A 14060-nucleotide genomic window follows, 5' to 3' on the forward strand; every position below is an offset into this window, starting at 1 on the left:
ACATTCATGTTTCAGATTGGTCTATGAGATTTGAGTGCCTGTCTTCAATTGGAATGAGTAGAAGTTGGATGTGCTTGTTTGCTCTGGGGGTTTTGGGAAACCTGTGGTCTATGCAAGCTGCATGAATTTCATAGCACAGAATTTAGAATGTTTCAGAAGATACTGTTCTCAATGGTCTTTTCATTTGTGCCTTCTTAGGAATGAAAAACTGCATTTATTTGCAGGACAGCAATTATGTGGACCTTAGATGGAAAGGAAATTGTAGAATTAATATACTCTAAGAACCTGAAAAACATAATATGGATTATTGGTTCATTCCATTCAGTGTTCAAAACCACAATATCTGTGTTCTATTGACATTCCCTGTCCTGTGCCATGGCTGGCCAGGGTTGGAAATGCTTTGGAGCCAGCTGCTGTTCCCCAGTTTGTGACATGTTGCTTCCTGATTCCAGCCTCCGTTGTTCACTGAGTGGAGATGATCTCAACAGGCAGTGGCTGACACCCAGCTCCCAGCTGCACCCAACAATTTACCACACCAAAGGTCTCCTCTACTACCTGCGCAGCATTGGCAGGGCTCCTCTGGTGAGTCTCTTGCAGGTTCTTTTCTGTGATTCTGTGAATGGGTTGATTACTGTACTTGTATGAATAATCTTGTTACAGAACTGGAGTGATTTGGGAGCATCATGTCCTGTTACACTTTCATTTTGAGAAATTGTTTTGAATATTTGTCATGCATTGAATCTTCTAACCAGCACCTCCAAATTTCAGAATGTCTGTATACCTGGAATAGCAATGAGAAATCTAATTTCTTAAAGCTCTTTATATCCTCAAAGTACTCCAACTAAACTCAATATTATGAGTAGGTTATTGCTATCTTCATGGAAGCATTAGGAGAAATTCCAGAAAGATTTAGTCCAAATGGACTGTGCTAAAGCCCATGCACTCACAAAAACAGAGGAAGAAGCCCTCAAAGTGTGTGAACTTTGCTGCTGCTTTGGCCATGAGAAGAAAGGGGGGCTACTAGAAATTCATGAGATGGGGCTGGGATCCATCCCATCTGCTCAGTTGCCCAGCAGAAGGAAAAGATAGTTCTGAGATCCCAGGAGGAAAACCACAAGGAGCTTCAAATGTTTACAAACAGATGTGGATACATGAACTGGCAGGTTTGTTGGTGATAGCTACAGGAAATGTCCAAGTGCACCTCATGAGAAAAGCCCCAAACAAGGTGAAAATGTCTGTGAGCTACTCTAAGGGAATTCTTGCAGTAATTTACTTTTTGTCTAAGCTAACAGCTCTGAAATTTCTCTGTAGGCTGAGAGGTGTATTGTTGAAACTCAGCTCAGAGTTGCAAATTGAGTCACCAACATTTTCCTTTGGTTCAGAGCAGTGTAGGATGAGTCTTTTTTTACCCTGTAATTTGCTGTCTGGCCTCTTTTAATACATGACCCTCCTTGTCCTATTCAGGTGCATGAAGTCAAATACTCAGTACAAGTTTTCATCATTGTTGAGTGAAGGGAGGCTATTGATCCTACCATCTCCCTCACTCACAGACTGCATGTCAGACTTCATAAACTGATTTTTCTTTGCTTTGAAAAATACATTGATTTTAGTTTATACTTCCTCAAAAATGCCTTTCCCCTCCTTCAGAAGAGAGTTTGGCTTTTGGGATTTTGTTTGTTTATTTTTAATGTGTTTTCTTTTAACCTGTAAGATCTCATGGAGCCGATTTCACCGATAGCCAAATTATTTCTGTGAACTGATTTGGTTTAATTTAACCTAGGGATGTGCAAGCAGTTTCTTCAAAGCCAAGAAAAACTGCTTGAAGGAGAAAAGCAAAGAACTTCAGCAGCCCTTCAAACCAAGGCCACTTTATTTATTTAATTAACAAGAAGATAGCCTGTTAATTGATGGGGGTTTTTTTGCTTACCTTGTTGGCTCTGGGAACCATAATGAGACCAAGAGATTGGGTGCACTGGGACACTGCAGAGTCTCATTTCTGGTGAAGAGCAGGATGCTCTAAAAGGGGGAAGGAACTTCCAATGGACCAGAAGGCTCTGAGCAGAGTTTTCTGCCTCTCAAAGGCATTATATCAAACTTGGAAACAAGCACAGCCTGCAAGAATGTACTCATTGAGAGGAAAAAAAACTTCTAATCATGTCTATCTCAAAACTGGCATTTAATGTCCTGTCACAACGTTATTAAGAAAGACACAAAAAAGAAAAGAAATTTCAAAAAATTCTGTTTTCCAACAGTTTTTCTTGTTGCTTTTATTTTAAAAGGTACCTGACTCTGTGACTCATGAGGGTTGTTTTTTGAGCTAGAAGACAGTCCTTACCTTTAGGATGATCAGTGCTGGCAAATAAATTTAAATAGATTTGAAAATTGTGCATGTTTTGAGTCATATCCCTGTGAGTGCAAGCTTGGGAGTCTGACTGGTTTGTGTGTCTCAGTGTCCCAGCCATATGGAAGGACAGGCTGAAGAAAAAGCACAGGGAGATGCCAAGTTTGCTCAGTGTTTGCCCAGACATATCCCAGGAAGAATTCTGTGTTGGGTGCTCAGACTCTGAAATATCTCTTAGCCTTGGCTGAGTGGTGAGACATAAGCTGCTCTGTGGTGTGAAAATGAGGCAGAAGTATGTGCTATGGAGAATAATTGAGTATAAACATTGGGAGTGACTGCAGTCTCCAGTCAAATTAATTAAAATGTAGTGCTATGCAACTTGCAAATAGAGTGAAAGTGTTTTCAGTGGCACTGATGGAATTTTACTGTGGAAGCTGGTGACACTCAATGAAAGATTCCATGGCCTGAACCAGGTGCCAAATTACAGAACCTGACTTTGGTAATCCTTTACCAGTGAAGAAGTCTCAATCCAGATCTGTCTGCAGGTTTCATGAGGTGCAGAATTATGGACCTGCTACTTACCAGGCATCATCACTCTCTCATAATCCCTGTGGGGTTTCTGATAAATAATATTTCAGGCAGATAATATGTTGTCTTTTGTGTGTTGCAATTCTGTAAATTGGCAAGTAATTGATACCCAATTGAGCTGAGTTCTCTGTCTTGAAATAAGACAAAAGCTGTAAAATCCTCTTTGATATTCATAGAAATACGTTCTAGGTAGTAACTGTGGTTAACCTAAGCTACAACTGTGTATTGCTGATAGCTCAGATCAAACACTAGATGGAAAAATGTCTGTCATTAATAGAATTAATAAATGCAGCTCTTTGGAAGGAGGCACTCCAGGATAATTGTGTGTGGATCAGAGTTACTGCTGGGTAGGTGGCTGTTCACATGCTCCAGATGTGGAGCCTGCAGACCCTCAGCCCCACAAAAAGATCTGGAGGTGAGTGGTGGTGTGGGAAGGACAGAAACCAAAGGAAGCAGCAGCATGTAAGATATGGGATGTGCATAATTGTCCATCTGACTGGTTATTATGTGCCTCAGCCTCTCCAGTGTCAGAGGAGCTGAAAGAATGTACGTGCTCAATTCCCAGATAAACAAACTCCTGACGTGCTGCAGCTAAATTTAGTTACTGTGGAGCTGGTAAATAAGCAAACTAGGGTAAGTCTTGCCCTAACAGTTGGTGGAAGAAGCTCGTGTTCTCCATCTGTTTCTCCCCTCTTGTGCATGTACTTAGGTAAGAATAGGGGTGGGAGTGTTGCTCTGCTGGAGGGTAGGAAGGCTCTGCAGAGGGACTGGGACAGGCTGGCAGGGAGTGCATGTCAGTCTCTTCTCCCAAGCAGCAGTTGACAGGACAAGAGGAAATGGTCTCAAATTGTGCCAGGAGAGGTTGAGGTTGGATATGAGGAAGAAATTCCTTCTCTGGAGGGTTATCAAGGTTTGAAAAGGCTGCCCAGAGCAGTGGTAGAGTCGCCATCCTGGAGATATTTAAAAGATATACAGTTGTGGCACTTGGTGGACAGAATTTACTGGATTTTGCAGGGCTGAGTTAATGGTTGGATCTGATATTTTTCAACCTAAATGATTCTATGGTTCTATTTTTTGCACCCCCATATTTCTCCCCCATCTCTATGTTGATCCATAATTTTTCTCTACCTTCCTACACACATTTGTCTCCAACAGAAGTCCTAGAAAACTGCTTCAATGAAATCTTGAAGCTCCTTTCCACTCTACAGTGAATGCTGTTGGTTTAAAATTAAATAATCCCTTGTCTTTAGAGATTCTTAAATTTTCATTGGCAGATTTCTGAATATTCCTGATTAAGACATGGAGAATATATGTAACAGCCATGTGTACATCGACTTCATATCTCAGAGGGCACTGAGATTGATTATTCTTTAAGACCTGGGTCAATATTTACCTCTTGGGTCATTAAATTGTGATTTTCATTTCCATGGGAATCAATATCTGCCTATAAAGGCAATCAAAACTTCCTCTAAAACTGGAAATGTTCCTTGTGCCTCGTTTATATGACAGCTGACATGAGAGATGGATTGCATAGACAGGTAGATTAGTGTGGAATGAGATTATTTGCCTTGAATATGGGTCATTTTCTGTGCTTGACTTGCAGGAATTCATGCAAAGGTCTGACAATACAATTGCACAATTATATTTTCCTGAAAATTATGTAGCATGGGTTTTTAATTTAAAGATGACAGAGCAATGATTAATTGCTTGGGAAGGCATAGATTTCATATCTCATGAGGATAAAGCTGGAGTTTAGGAATTTAGAAGTAGAAGGAGCCTGACAAATTGCTCTGTTGTGGTATCAGGGGTTCTCATGAACCCTTAGGTTGCTGAGTTGCCATGGATTCCTGCACAGGTGTCATGTTTATCTCTGCTGCAGACAGAAGTGCACCAGGCTTGACTCTGGACCCCTGAGATCATGTCAGATCAAATAAATAAAGCAAGATGCAAGTGGCTAATGAAGTCTGACACAGGTCAAAGGCAAGGCCCAGAGTCTAAGCTACTCTGAAAAAAACCCCAAAACATTAACACCACCCTGCCATAGTCTAATAGTGCTTATTATGAAGAACCAAGAAACCTTTCCAATGTTCAACATTTTGCCTCGTTCTTTCCTCTCCCTAGGTCTTCTGTGACTACCATGGGCACTCCCAGAAAAAGAATGTGTTTCTCTATGGCTGCAGCATTAAAGAGACCTTGTGGCAAGCAGGCTGCATGGTTGACACAGCAGTTGTCACAGAAGATGTTGGCTACAGGGTAGGTTCACTTGGTTCCTTCCTTTATTAGCAGCCTCTATGTCATTACACACTTAAAATATTTAAGATAAGGTCACCTCAAAAAATTTTGATGATAGGATGCAAACTTTCCTTGTTCCAGAGGAATAATAGTCCAGAGAATTTCAAGTCATTTCAACAATATCTTCATGCACCAGATATTAGGGACCCATGTACTGATGGTGTATTTGCTATTTATTTCATTTCAGTAAAATGATGCACTGTAACATTTGGCTACAGGCTAATAGGACAGACATATTTTTATGTGTTTTATAATTTCTAAATATACATACACTTTTTTCCTCACCATCCTACCCTTAATATGAAAATAAATGGGAATTATGTAATGTTAACTGAGAAGATGATGGTGTCCCACAGTCCTACTCAATTGAATTTCTTTCATAACAAAATGCTCCTGATCCTTCTGAAAATATGGGATAATTCAGTGTGTGCCAAGCAAATGCTATGTCCAGAACAAATGTTTGGTGTCATACCTAGGAATTTTTTTTTTTTTTGGGCAGGGGGTAGGGGGAAGAATTCTGAAATCTATTTTATTTCAGCTTATGGGAATGTCTCGTTCATCAAACTCTTCTTTGCATTTCCTGCCCATTTCTCTTTTTTTCTTTTTCTTTTTTCTTTTTTGTTTTTTTTCTTTGTATCTGTTTAAATGATATGTTCCTATATGTTCCTATTAAATAAGTTTTTTCAGGGAAGAAAGAAATTATACAGTCCAATTCTTGTCCTAAAAATGTTAATATCACAAAACATAATTGTTGCCTTAAATTGATTGTAGTTACAGCTTGGATTATTCAAACCTGAAAGAGGTTGAGAAGTCTCTGACAGTTTATGCCTCTGTACAATTTTTGCTGCTTCAGCATAAATACTCAATATCCTTCCATGAGATTTTCATGTTTTCCATGCTCATTTTATGGAACTTTACTGGAGGAAAGTGCCCCAGCTTTGGCTGTGAGGGGTGCCTGTGGCAAATGTTGGTTCCTGAGGAAAGCAGGGAGGGTTCCCACAGCCAGGGCATTTTTGGCTGTGTTTGAATTCTGGGGGCTTGCAAAGGCTGAGGAGGGCTCACTGCTGCACAGGCAGAATTCAAATGTTGCTGCCAGCATTTGGAGCCTGACCTGAATCTGCAATGAAGGCTCTGAGGCTGTCCAAGAACACTCTGCAGTGTGAAAACACATAGGAAAGGTTTTTACAGCTCAAATCCTGGCTTTTGCATGAAATGGGAGGTGGGTGCCTGCTGCAGGAGGTCACCCTCTCCCTGCTTAGGATGGGGGAACTGGGTCTGTGTGGGGACACATCTGAAATTCCAGCTGGGAGATACCAGCCCTGCCCCAGCCCTGGGTCTGTACAGGGACACATCTGAAATTCCAACTGAGATACCCAGCCCTGCCCTGCACTGTTTGCACAGGTTTGTCTCCTGCCTCCTCTAGGTAATGGGAATTAATCTGGCCTCCATGATTGATTTTTCTCCACAGGAACAGAAACCAAATACCTCAAGAAAATTATGGGTTTTGGAAGAGCCTTTGCCTCATACGTTATAGATTCAGCTGTAGCCCTTGGCAATGTACAGTCAGAATCCTCCTTGCCTTTAATATTTTGTGGCCTTGGGTGACTTGCACAGCATTGGCATCATAATCCCGACCTTTTGATAAACATTCCAGGACCCTTTGACAGCAATCTCTGCAGGGACATTAGTAAAGAAATATAATTCCATTATTTTTGAATGGGATTGAAGGTTTATAGACAGGGTCCAGTATAAGTGGAGCAGCTTCCTTTGCTGTCACACGTGATAAATCCAGCTGCAGGAGAGACATGGAACACAGTCACACTGCTGCACTAGCATAAAAGCATCCTTTAAAGGGATGTGTTTCACACAAAATATATTATTGAAAGATAATTAATGAGAAGAGTCAATAGAGAAGAAAGAGCCATTAGTGTGAAATCCAGTGAATGCTGGTAAAATGAAAAGAATATTAAATTCAGTTTGCTAATGGTTCTAAATGAGTCCTGTGTAGAGAGACATTACTGTTACCTGCCAGTCTTTTTATTTAATTAAAAGTCAAAGATTGATTATGCATATAATTTAAATTGCTCTAAAAAGCTAAACTGGATTAAGGCTCTGATGATTGTATTTGGTGTGATAAGTTTATAAAATTTTGTGTGTGGGTGCAGATAAGGGCATATACTGTTCACATGCAGTTTAACTGGGTCTCATGTGCTATGGTTCTGCTGAATATTTTTGATTCCTTCTCAGTCAAAATCCAGGAATCTGTGCATGAAGCCATACAATTTTGTGATCTCTGTGCAGCAAGTAGCAGGCTGAAGGCAGTGCAGAAATGTTGGATGCACTATCAAAGGCAAGAAGTGAATTTTCAAGGTTTCTCTGTTCCAGTGCCCACAGGAAAGAGAGTGCTGCAGCTCATAGTAACACACTGGAGATCTTGACTTGAGATTGAGGCTTGAGGTGGTCTCAGATTTAAACTGAAGTTTTTTTGCTTTGTTCTAGTTTTCTCTGGCTTAGTTTTTTCATCTGAAAAATGAACCTCATGGAACGGGAGGAGACCAGTGGTGGCTGTGGCCCAAATACACTGAAAAATTAAATATGTATAAAGGAAAGATATGTATGGTTAAGTAGTTTGCAAGAGATTTTGTAAAGTAGTTCAGATCAAATATCTTACACTGATAGGGAAATATCTAACACTGTTTTAGGAAAGGACATTGTTCAATCACTTTCAAATCAAATATTCCCATACAGTGATGTGAAGTAAAGCCCAAAAGAACAGAACTACAATTTCTCAGAATTAGTTGGTGAAACTGATAGAAAGTAAAATTAGCTGGTTAGTTTTCGCTACCCAAAGTGAGTGAAATTCAAGGGTAAATGTCACTAGCAATAAGTAGGAACTCCTTCTGTAGGATTCCATTCAGTTCAGGTGTTAAAGAAAACTGTCATAAAGGAAACAACGAATTTTCTAATTTTGCTTGGTCTCCTCTGGGTGGATCAAATGATGTTTTGCACAAGTTGTGGTTGGTGTAGCAGCACTGCAGTTCAGACACACAGACATAACCCACAGGAGTGTGTGTGTATAACAACCCAGTCTATTCATTAGCACTAGGTGTGCCCTATGTAGCTGTTTTCTATTTTTATAGAGTGTAAAAATAACACATTTAGCCCTCTGTAATGACTAAATAATTGTTGCCTCTTCACTGATGGAATATTTTTTACTTCAGGCTTACTGTTTATAGACTTTGTTGGGAAATATGATTTTGAGAGTAAGAAATTCACTCAGGGCTAAGATAAAATATTTACTAGTTTTATTATAACTTTTTATTGTGATTCTTTGTTTGGACCTGGAAGAGAGTATTTTGGTTTATTTCACAATGCAAGTTAGTTAAATGCTGAACTTTATTTTCACATCATTATGTGTGATGTTCTGTAAAAAATAGATCCCCTTTCTCTGCTCTGTACCAGCTTCAGACAAAATGGCTCAATCCTTGGTCAGGCCCTGGATTTATGGTGGGAGGAGATGTAATGGAACTGCAGAGGGGAGAATAGGGATGGCAGGTACTGAGCTGTCACTCTTGGCAGCACAACAGGAAGGTGTAGGTTGGTTGAAGCAACTTGAGAACAAAACTGATTTCAGCACTTCACCCAAACTATTGGGTGTACAAATGTTTGATTTTGAGTGATGTGTGTCAAGTCTGTAGAAATGTTGCATTTTAGTCTTTGGAATGAAACAAATGTTAGAATCTGAGGGTTTCACATGGGATGGAGATAATGCACCAGCTGGAGTTCTCAGAATCTATGGGTTGATTTGGTTGAGGACACATTCAAACACAGGTCTGTCTATGTGTGTATATGACACCAACACGTGCACATCTGTGCAATTCATTTCCTCACAGACTCTTCCCAAGATCCTGGATAAAGTGGCCCCTGCATTTGTCATGAACAGCTGCAGCTTCCTGGTGGAGAAGTCGCGGGCATCGACGGCCCGAGTGGTGGTGTGGAAGGAAATGGGAGTGCTCAGGAGCTACACCATGGAAAGCACCTACTGCAGCTGCAGCCACGGGCTCTACAGGGTGAGTAAATCTTCCCAAAAACCCTCTGCTGCCCTCCCAGTGCACATCTCATGAGCCTGGATGGAGGAGGTGACCATTGCTCAGCGCTGTGTGCGCTCTGCAGACCCTGGTAGCCAGAATTTCTTTTCAGGGGAATTTCATTCTTTTACTCCTCATGTTTTTACCTTCCATGACAGGAAAGTAGAGTCCTTCTCTGAGGTTTCAATCAGCAGGGAAATAAAAGGAAACTCCAGTCTGCAGCCAAAAGCGTTGAGCTGAAGAGTGTTTTGGGGATGATGTAGGGACTTCTGCTTACAAGGGCTTTCACAGTCCTGTAATAAAAGTTCTGGCAGGTCATATGGATATTTTTGAACCTTATTCTAAGGTAATTAACTAGAACACTCATTGGTACAGGCTCACTGCCTGAGCTTTCGCCTAAATGGCAAAATTTAAGAGCCTCCACTGAAAATCCTGCATTTGCAGTTGCCTGTTCCTGAACAGGCAGAGGTTGGCAGTCTAAGGCTACTTTTGGCAGATGTCAAGGAATTCAAGCTGTGCCTGGGACTCTGATCTAGACAGACCCAAATTCCACATCAAATGAGGTTTGTAGGAACTGCTGTACTTGTACCAAATGCATCAGTCTGGGAGTTCTCCTGGCAATTTTTAATCATACAGGATAAAGTTGGGTGATTGTATTTGAGTGATCATAATTCTCCCTTCACTTGAATGATTAATTTTTTGCCTTTTCTTATTCCAAACCTGTTGCTTTCATTTGAAAGGCTTCTACATTCCACCTAATTTCTTCCACTAGGGAGCAATCCTTATCTGCACAACATTAATAAGCAGTTAAAGATCCTGAAAGACCCTTAAGGAAAGAGCCATTATTGCAAATAACAATTAATTAATAAGACATTCAAATTATTATCTTTGTAAGCTCTATACTAATCCTTTTACCTCTCTGTAGAATGTAGCAGGAAGTATTCAGCTGCTGTTCTAACCATGCTCTACTATACACACATCAATTCCAGGACAGGAAAGGCAGAATTAAAAAATGACAGACAGTTAAAATCAAGAGAGTGTAATGCCCAGGGCAATTATATCTAACACTCTCTACTCCTGAGAAGTGCTAATGGCTTTTTAATAGGCACCACAGGTCAAGACAGTGGGTTTGAATCTTTTTAGACAGTGGGGGGGAATCTACTTTGACTGAAATCAATGACAAAGCTCCAAATGATCTCTGTAGAGGAGGATTTCTTAGATAACCACAGTAAGATCTAAAATCAGTGACATATTAGATTTTATTGATATTTAATGACTTGTTCTCCATCAGCATCTCTGAGGTCTTTAACCAAACTTGCTTCAAGTGTGTCATTAGATGCTTAAAATAGAAGGAAGAGAAATCTCTTAAAATGTATGAAATTATTTTCTGTTTCTAGAAATATTTGTATTTCTTCTTGTGTTCTTTATTGGCACTGATCAGAACCACAACCAGCCACTGAGGACAAGAGCAGGCTCACATATGAGGGCTTGTGACTGGTGAGAGAATCCATTGTTCCCATGGATCTCAGGGAAGTCTGAAAGCTGTAAAGCAGTTCTGAAATTTCCATTATGAATGCCTTGAAAAGCTGAATCTTAACTGGGTTATGTTTATGAGGCCACATATTTTTGTCTGGTCTTTTAAGGGGTTTTTTTTTTTGTTGTTGTTGTTGTTTAGGGTTATGATTTATCTCAAAGATGGAGGATACATGAATATTCCCATTGTGAAGAATTCCTTCACCAATTCTCTGTCACAAGGACAATACAAACACTTATTGCAACTTCTATGATTCAGGCAGATTTAAAGTATTTCCACTATTTTTTTTCCAAATGCACTAAGTATCCAACTTGTTAGTATCAAAATAGATAATATAATTTTTTATGTTGATTAAACTGGAGCTCATATAAATACATACATAATGCAATACATAATAAATACATAATACATTCATAGTAATACATAAATACATACATAATACAAATAGACAGTAAACGCATCTCTTCCAGAAAATGGATGCTTATAAGCTATTTCCTCTTCTTTTTGGTGGTCTTTAGAGTTGGCCCTATTGACTTGCTCTTACAAGTGGATTAGTAAGAGTGTGGAATTGACAGACTGAACTGAAGATTTTGTTGCATAATTGCAATTTAATCCTCAGCTTCCCTCTATCAAGCCAAAGCTGCTTCATCAGTATCTTGGAGCCCTAAATAATTCTTGTAAACTGGAAATGAATCACATAAGAGGTCATGTTCTTCTATGGCTCCAACACGAGTTCTTCACTCTTGGCCCCTGAGGTTGGATGTGTGTCTGAGCAGTAGAATGACACTAATGCTCAGGCAGAAGATGTCCTGTACTTAGGGCTTTCTGACATGTGTTTTAGAAGACTTGTTTAACTGTGGATCATTGAGTCAGTTTTTTAAATTGCATATGAGTGATCTTTTTGAAATATTTCCAGAACTTCCCTCAGACAAGCACACAATTATATTTTGTTTTCACTTTTACAGCTTGAAGTACAGTACAAACAGCAAGTAGGATTTAAAACCTCTTGTTAAATGCAGCAGAGGCTCCAAAGTCCAGCATCATTCAGTGAATCAGTGGTCAGACTCTATTAGCAGCAGACCTGGTCTTTAGCTTTTTTCCAGCTTTCAAGTTTTTTTTTTTTCTTTCTTCTCAATTCAAGCCAGGAATTCATTGAAGCAGCTGCTTTGCTGGCTGTGAGCACAGGTACAGCACTTGGAGCTGCACAGAGGCACCTGATGGGGATTGTGCAAAGGATTTAGGAAGAACAAGAAAGCTGTAGAGAGGCTACAAGAGGTTAAAATATTAATTGCACAAGGCTGGTGAGTGTACCTCATCTCACCACAGGTTGAGGAAGGGCTGAGGTAAACCAGAACTCTGACTGTTAGAAAAGCTGTGAGAGTTTTTCCCTTGTAATGTGTGTGTCCCCTCTCTTGGACTGAAATTTTAAAATACTTTAGTGACTGAAAGATAAGGCAGGAATTGGGTACTATTGATATGTAAATGAGAAACAATAGTGACCCCAGCTTCCTTTAAAAGTCATTTGATTTCAAATGGAGAGGAGGGTGGAAATGAAAGTAGAAAAGATATGGTTTGTCTGAGAATCTCCCTGTCTGTGTGATCAATGGAAATGCAATAAGCCAACTACCCTTAAGGAAGTGAAACATAAAACTAAAGAAACTATTGATCTTATCTAAGGTTTTGTTCAACCTAAGGAACAAGAAAAGAAGGTGGTAAAATATCCAAACTCTTTTTCATCTTGTCTGGATTGCCCAAATCATTCTTGGAGGAGCCCTATCTCCATTTGAAAGTTGCTAAAAACAAAGTAACAAAGTTTCACAGGGAATTTTGCCTCCTGATTCTGCTGGTTTGTAACCCAGTGGTAAAACCAGAAACTATCAATAATAAAATAATTAACTCCTTATCATTTCCTTGCTCATGTGATGACTCTCTGCATTGGTCCCTCCTTGGAGATTTTACCCCTCCAGCTCAGCCTGATTTCAATTGCTGTGTCCCTTCTGTGGGCTGCAGAGCCCCCTTCTCATCTTTGGTTTTGAAAAGTCTGAATGCAAGGCTGTGCTGTGAGGAGCTCTGAGCACAGGTACAGCCATGACCCCAGAAGAATTAGTGTTCTGTCATGTCACACTCTTTCACCATTCTTCCTGATTCCTTGTTACCTTGCCTGCTAATTAGGACCCTTCTATATCATATTCCACTGTGCTGTTCCATTCATTATTGCATCCATCATCCTCCAAGTTAATGCCTTTAGTGCCAGGGTGTGCAGCTGAGTTCCAAACCATATGTCTTGGTAATACAACTGATCTAAAAAATCGAGCTTCATGCTCTGTGTGTACATGTTATGTTGGAAAAGCAGTTTCCTTGGCATGGGGTGCCTGATGGAGGAGTTGGAGTACTAATGGAAATAGATTTTAGCTTTTTCCTTCAAATGGATTATAAACAACAAGGAGTAACAAATGAGTTTTAAAATTATTGCAGGTATCTTGACAATGTCCTGTGAAGGAGATTTTAATGCTGGTATGGATCCCTCTTTGAAGAAAGCTTTTGGGAGAGCTGAGAAATAAGATTGGGTTTTTTCAAGTCCATTTTAATTCTTCCGAGTCAGAGGAATTAAATAACCCAAATTTTCTCATAGGACTTGATTGAAGAAAAAAGCCATCCCTTTGCAGAGACTGGAACTCAGCACCAAGCAGTGTGGTCATACAGTTCACAGGGCACTCTTGATATTAATTCAAAAAGTCTTTGCTGGACAGAAGTAGTGAGAGTTAGTCTAATTAGAAGATGTAATATTACCCATCCCCTTTAGCCTGACCAGCATGGGCTGACATATTTAAATGAGTGATGGATCAGTGATTTGCCATGGAAGAGTGGCTACACTAAAGCAATATGCCAAGATGAAAGCCTCCCCTCTTTCTCATCCTTCAGAAGAGGGGCCTGCTCTGGTTTGATCTCTTTCCACCCAGATGAGCCAAATTGTTACCCATGTATGATTGGCCACTGAATTGCAGCACTATGTTTTCATAATTATCAGTACACAATTAAATATTTTCTTTATCTTCCTTACTTTTGAAGATTTCTTACCAAATTTCTGTGGGGAATTTTTACGTATGTTTTATTCATAAGCAGTTTATTACAGTTAATAGTCAGAAATTGAGTTGTTCTGATGGAGTTTGCAGGTCACATGATGCTGCTTCCGTTCTCCAGTAAGATGTATATTGTT

General features: G+C 39.9%; 1 protein-coding gene across 1 annotated transcript in view; it reads left to right on the top strand.

The window, feature by feature from the left end:
• Positions 1–14060, top strand: part of AGBL1 (AGBL carboxypeptidase 1) — a 264251-nt gene that overhangs the window by 136717 nt on the left and 113474 nt on the right. Inside the window, 3 exon segments of the mRNA XM_079318217.1 lie at positions 453–582; positions 5051–5182; positions 9115–9291. Of these exon segments, the coding sequence (XP_079174343.1) occupies positions 453–582; positions 5051–5182; positions 9115–9291 (439 nt within the window).

The sequence above is a fragment of the Erithacus rubecula genome (assembly GCF_903797595.1).
Source record: "Erithacus rubecula genome assembly, chromosome: 14".
NCBI lineage: Eukaryota > Metazoa > Chordata > Aves > Passeriformes > Muscicapidae > Erithacus > Erithacus rubecula.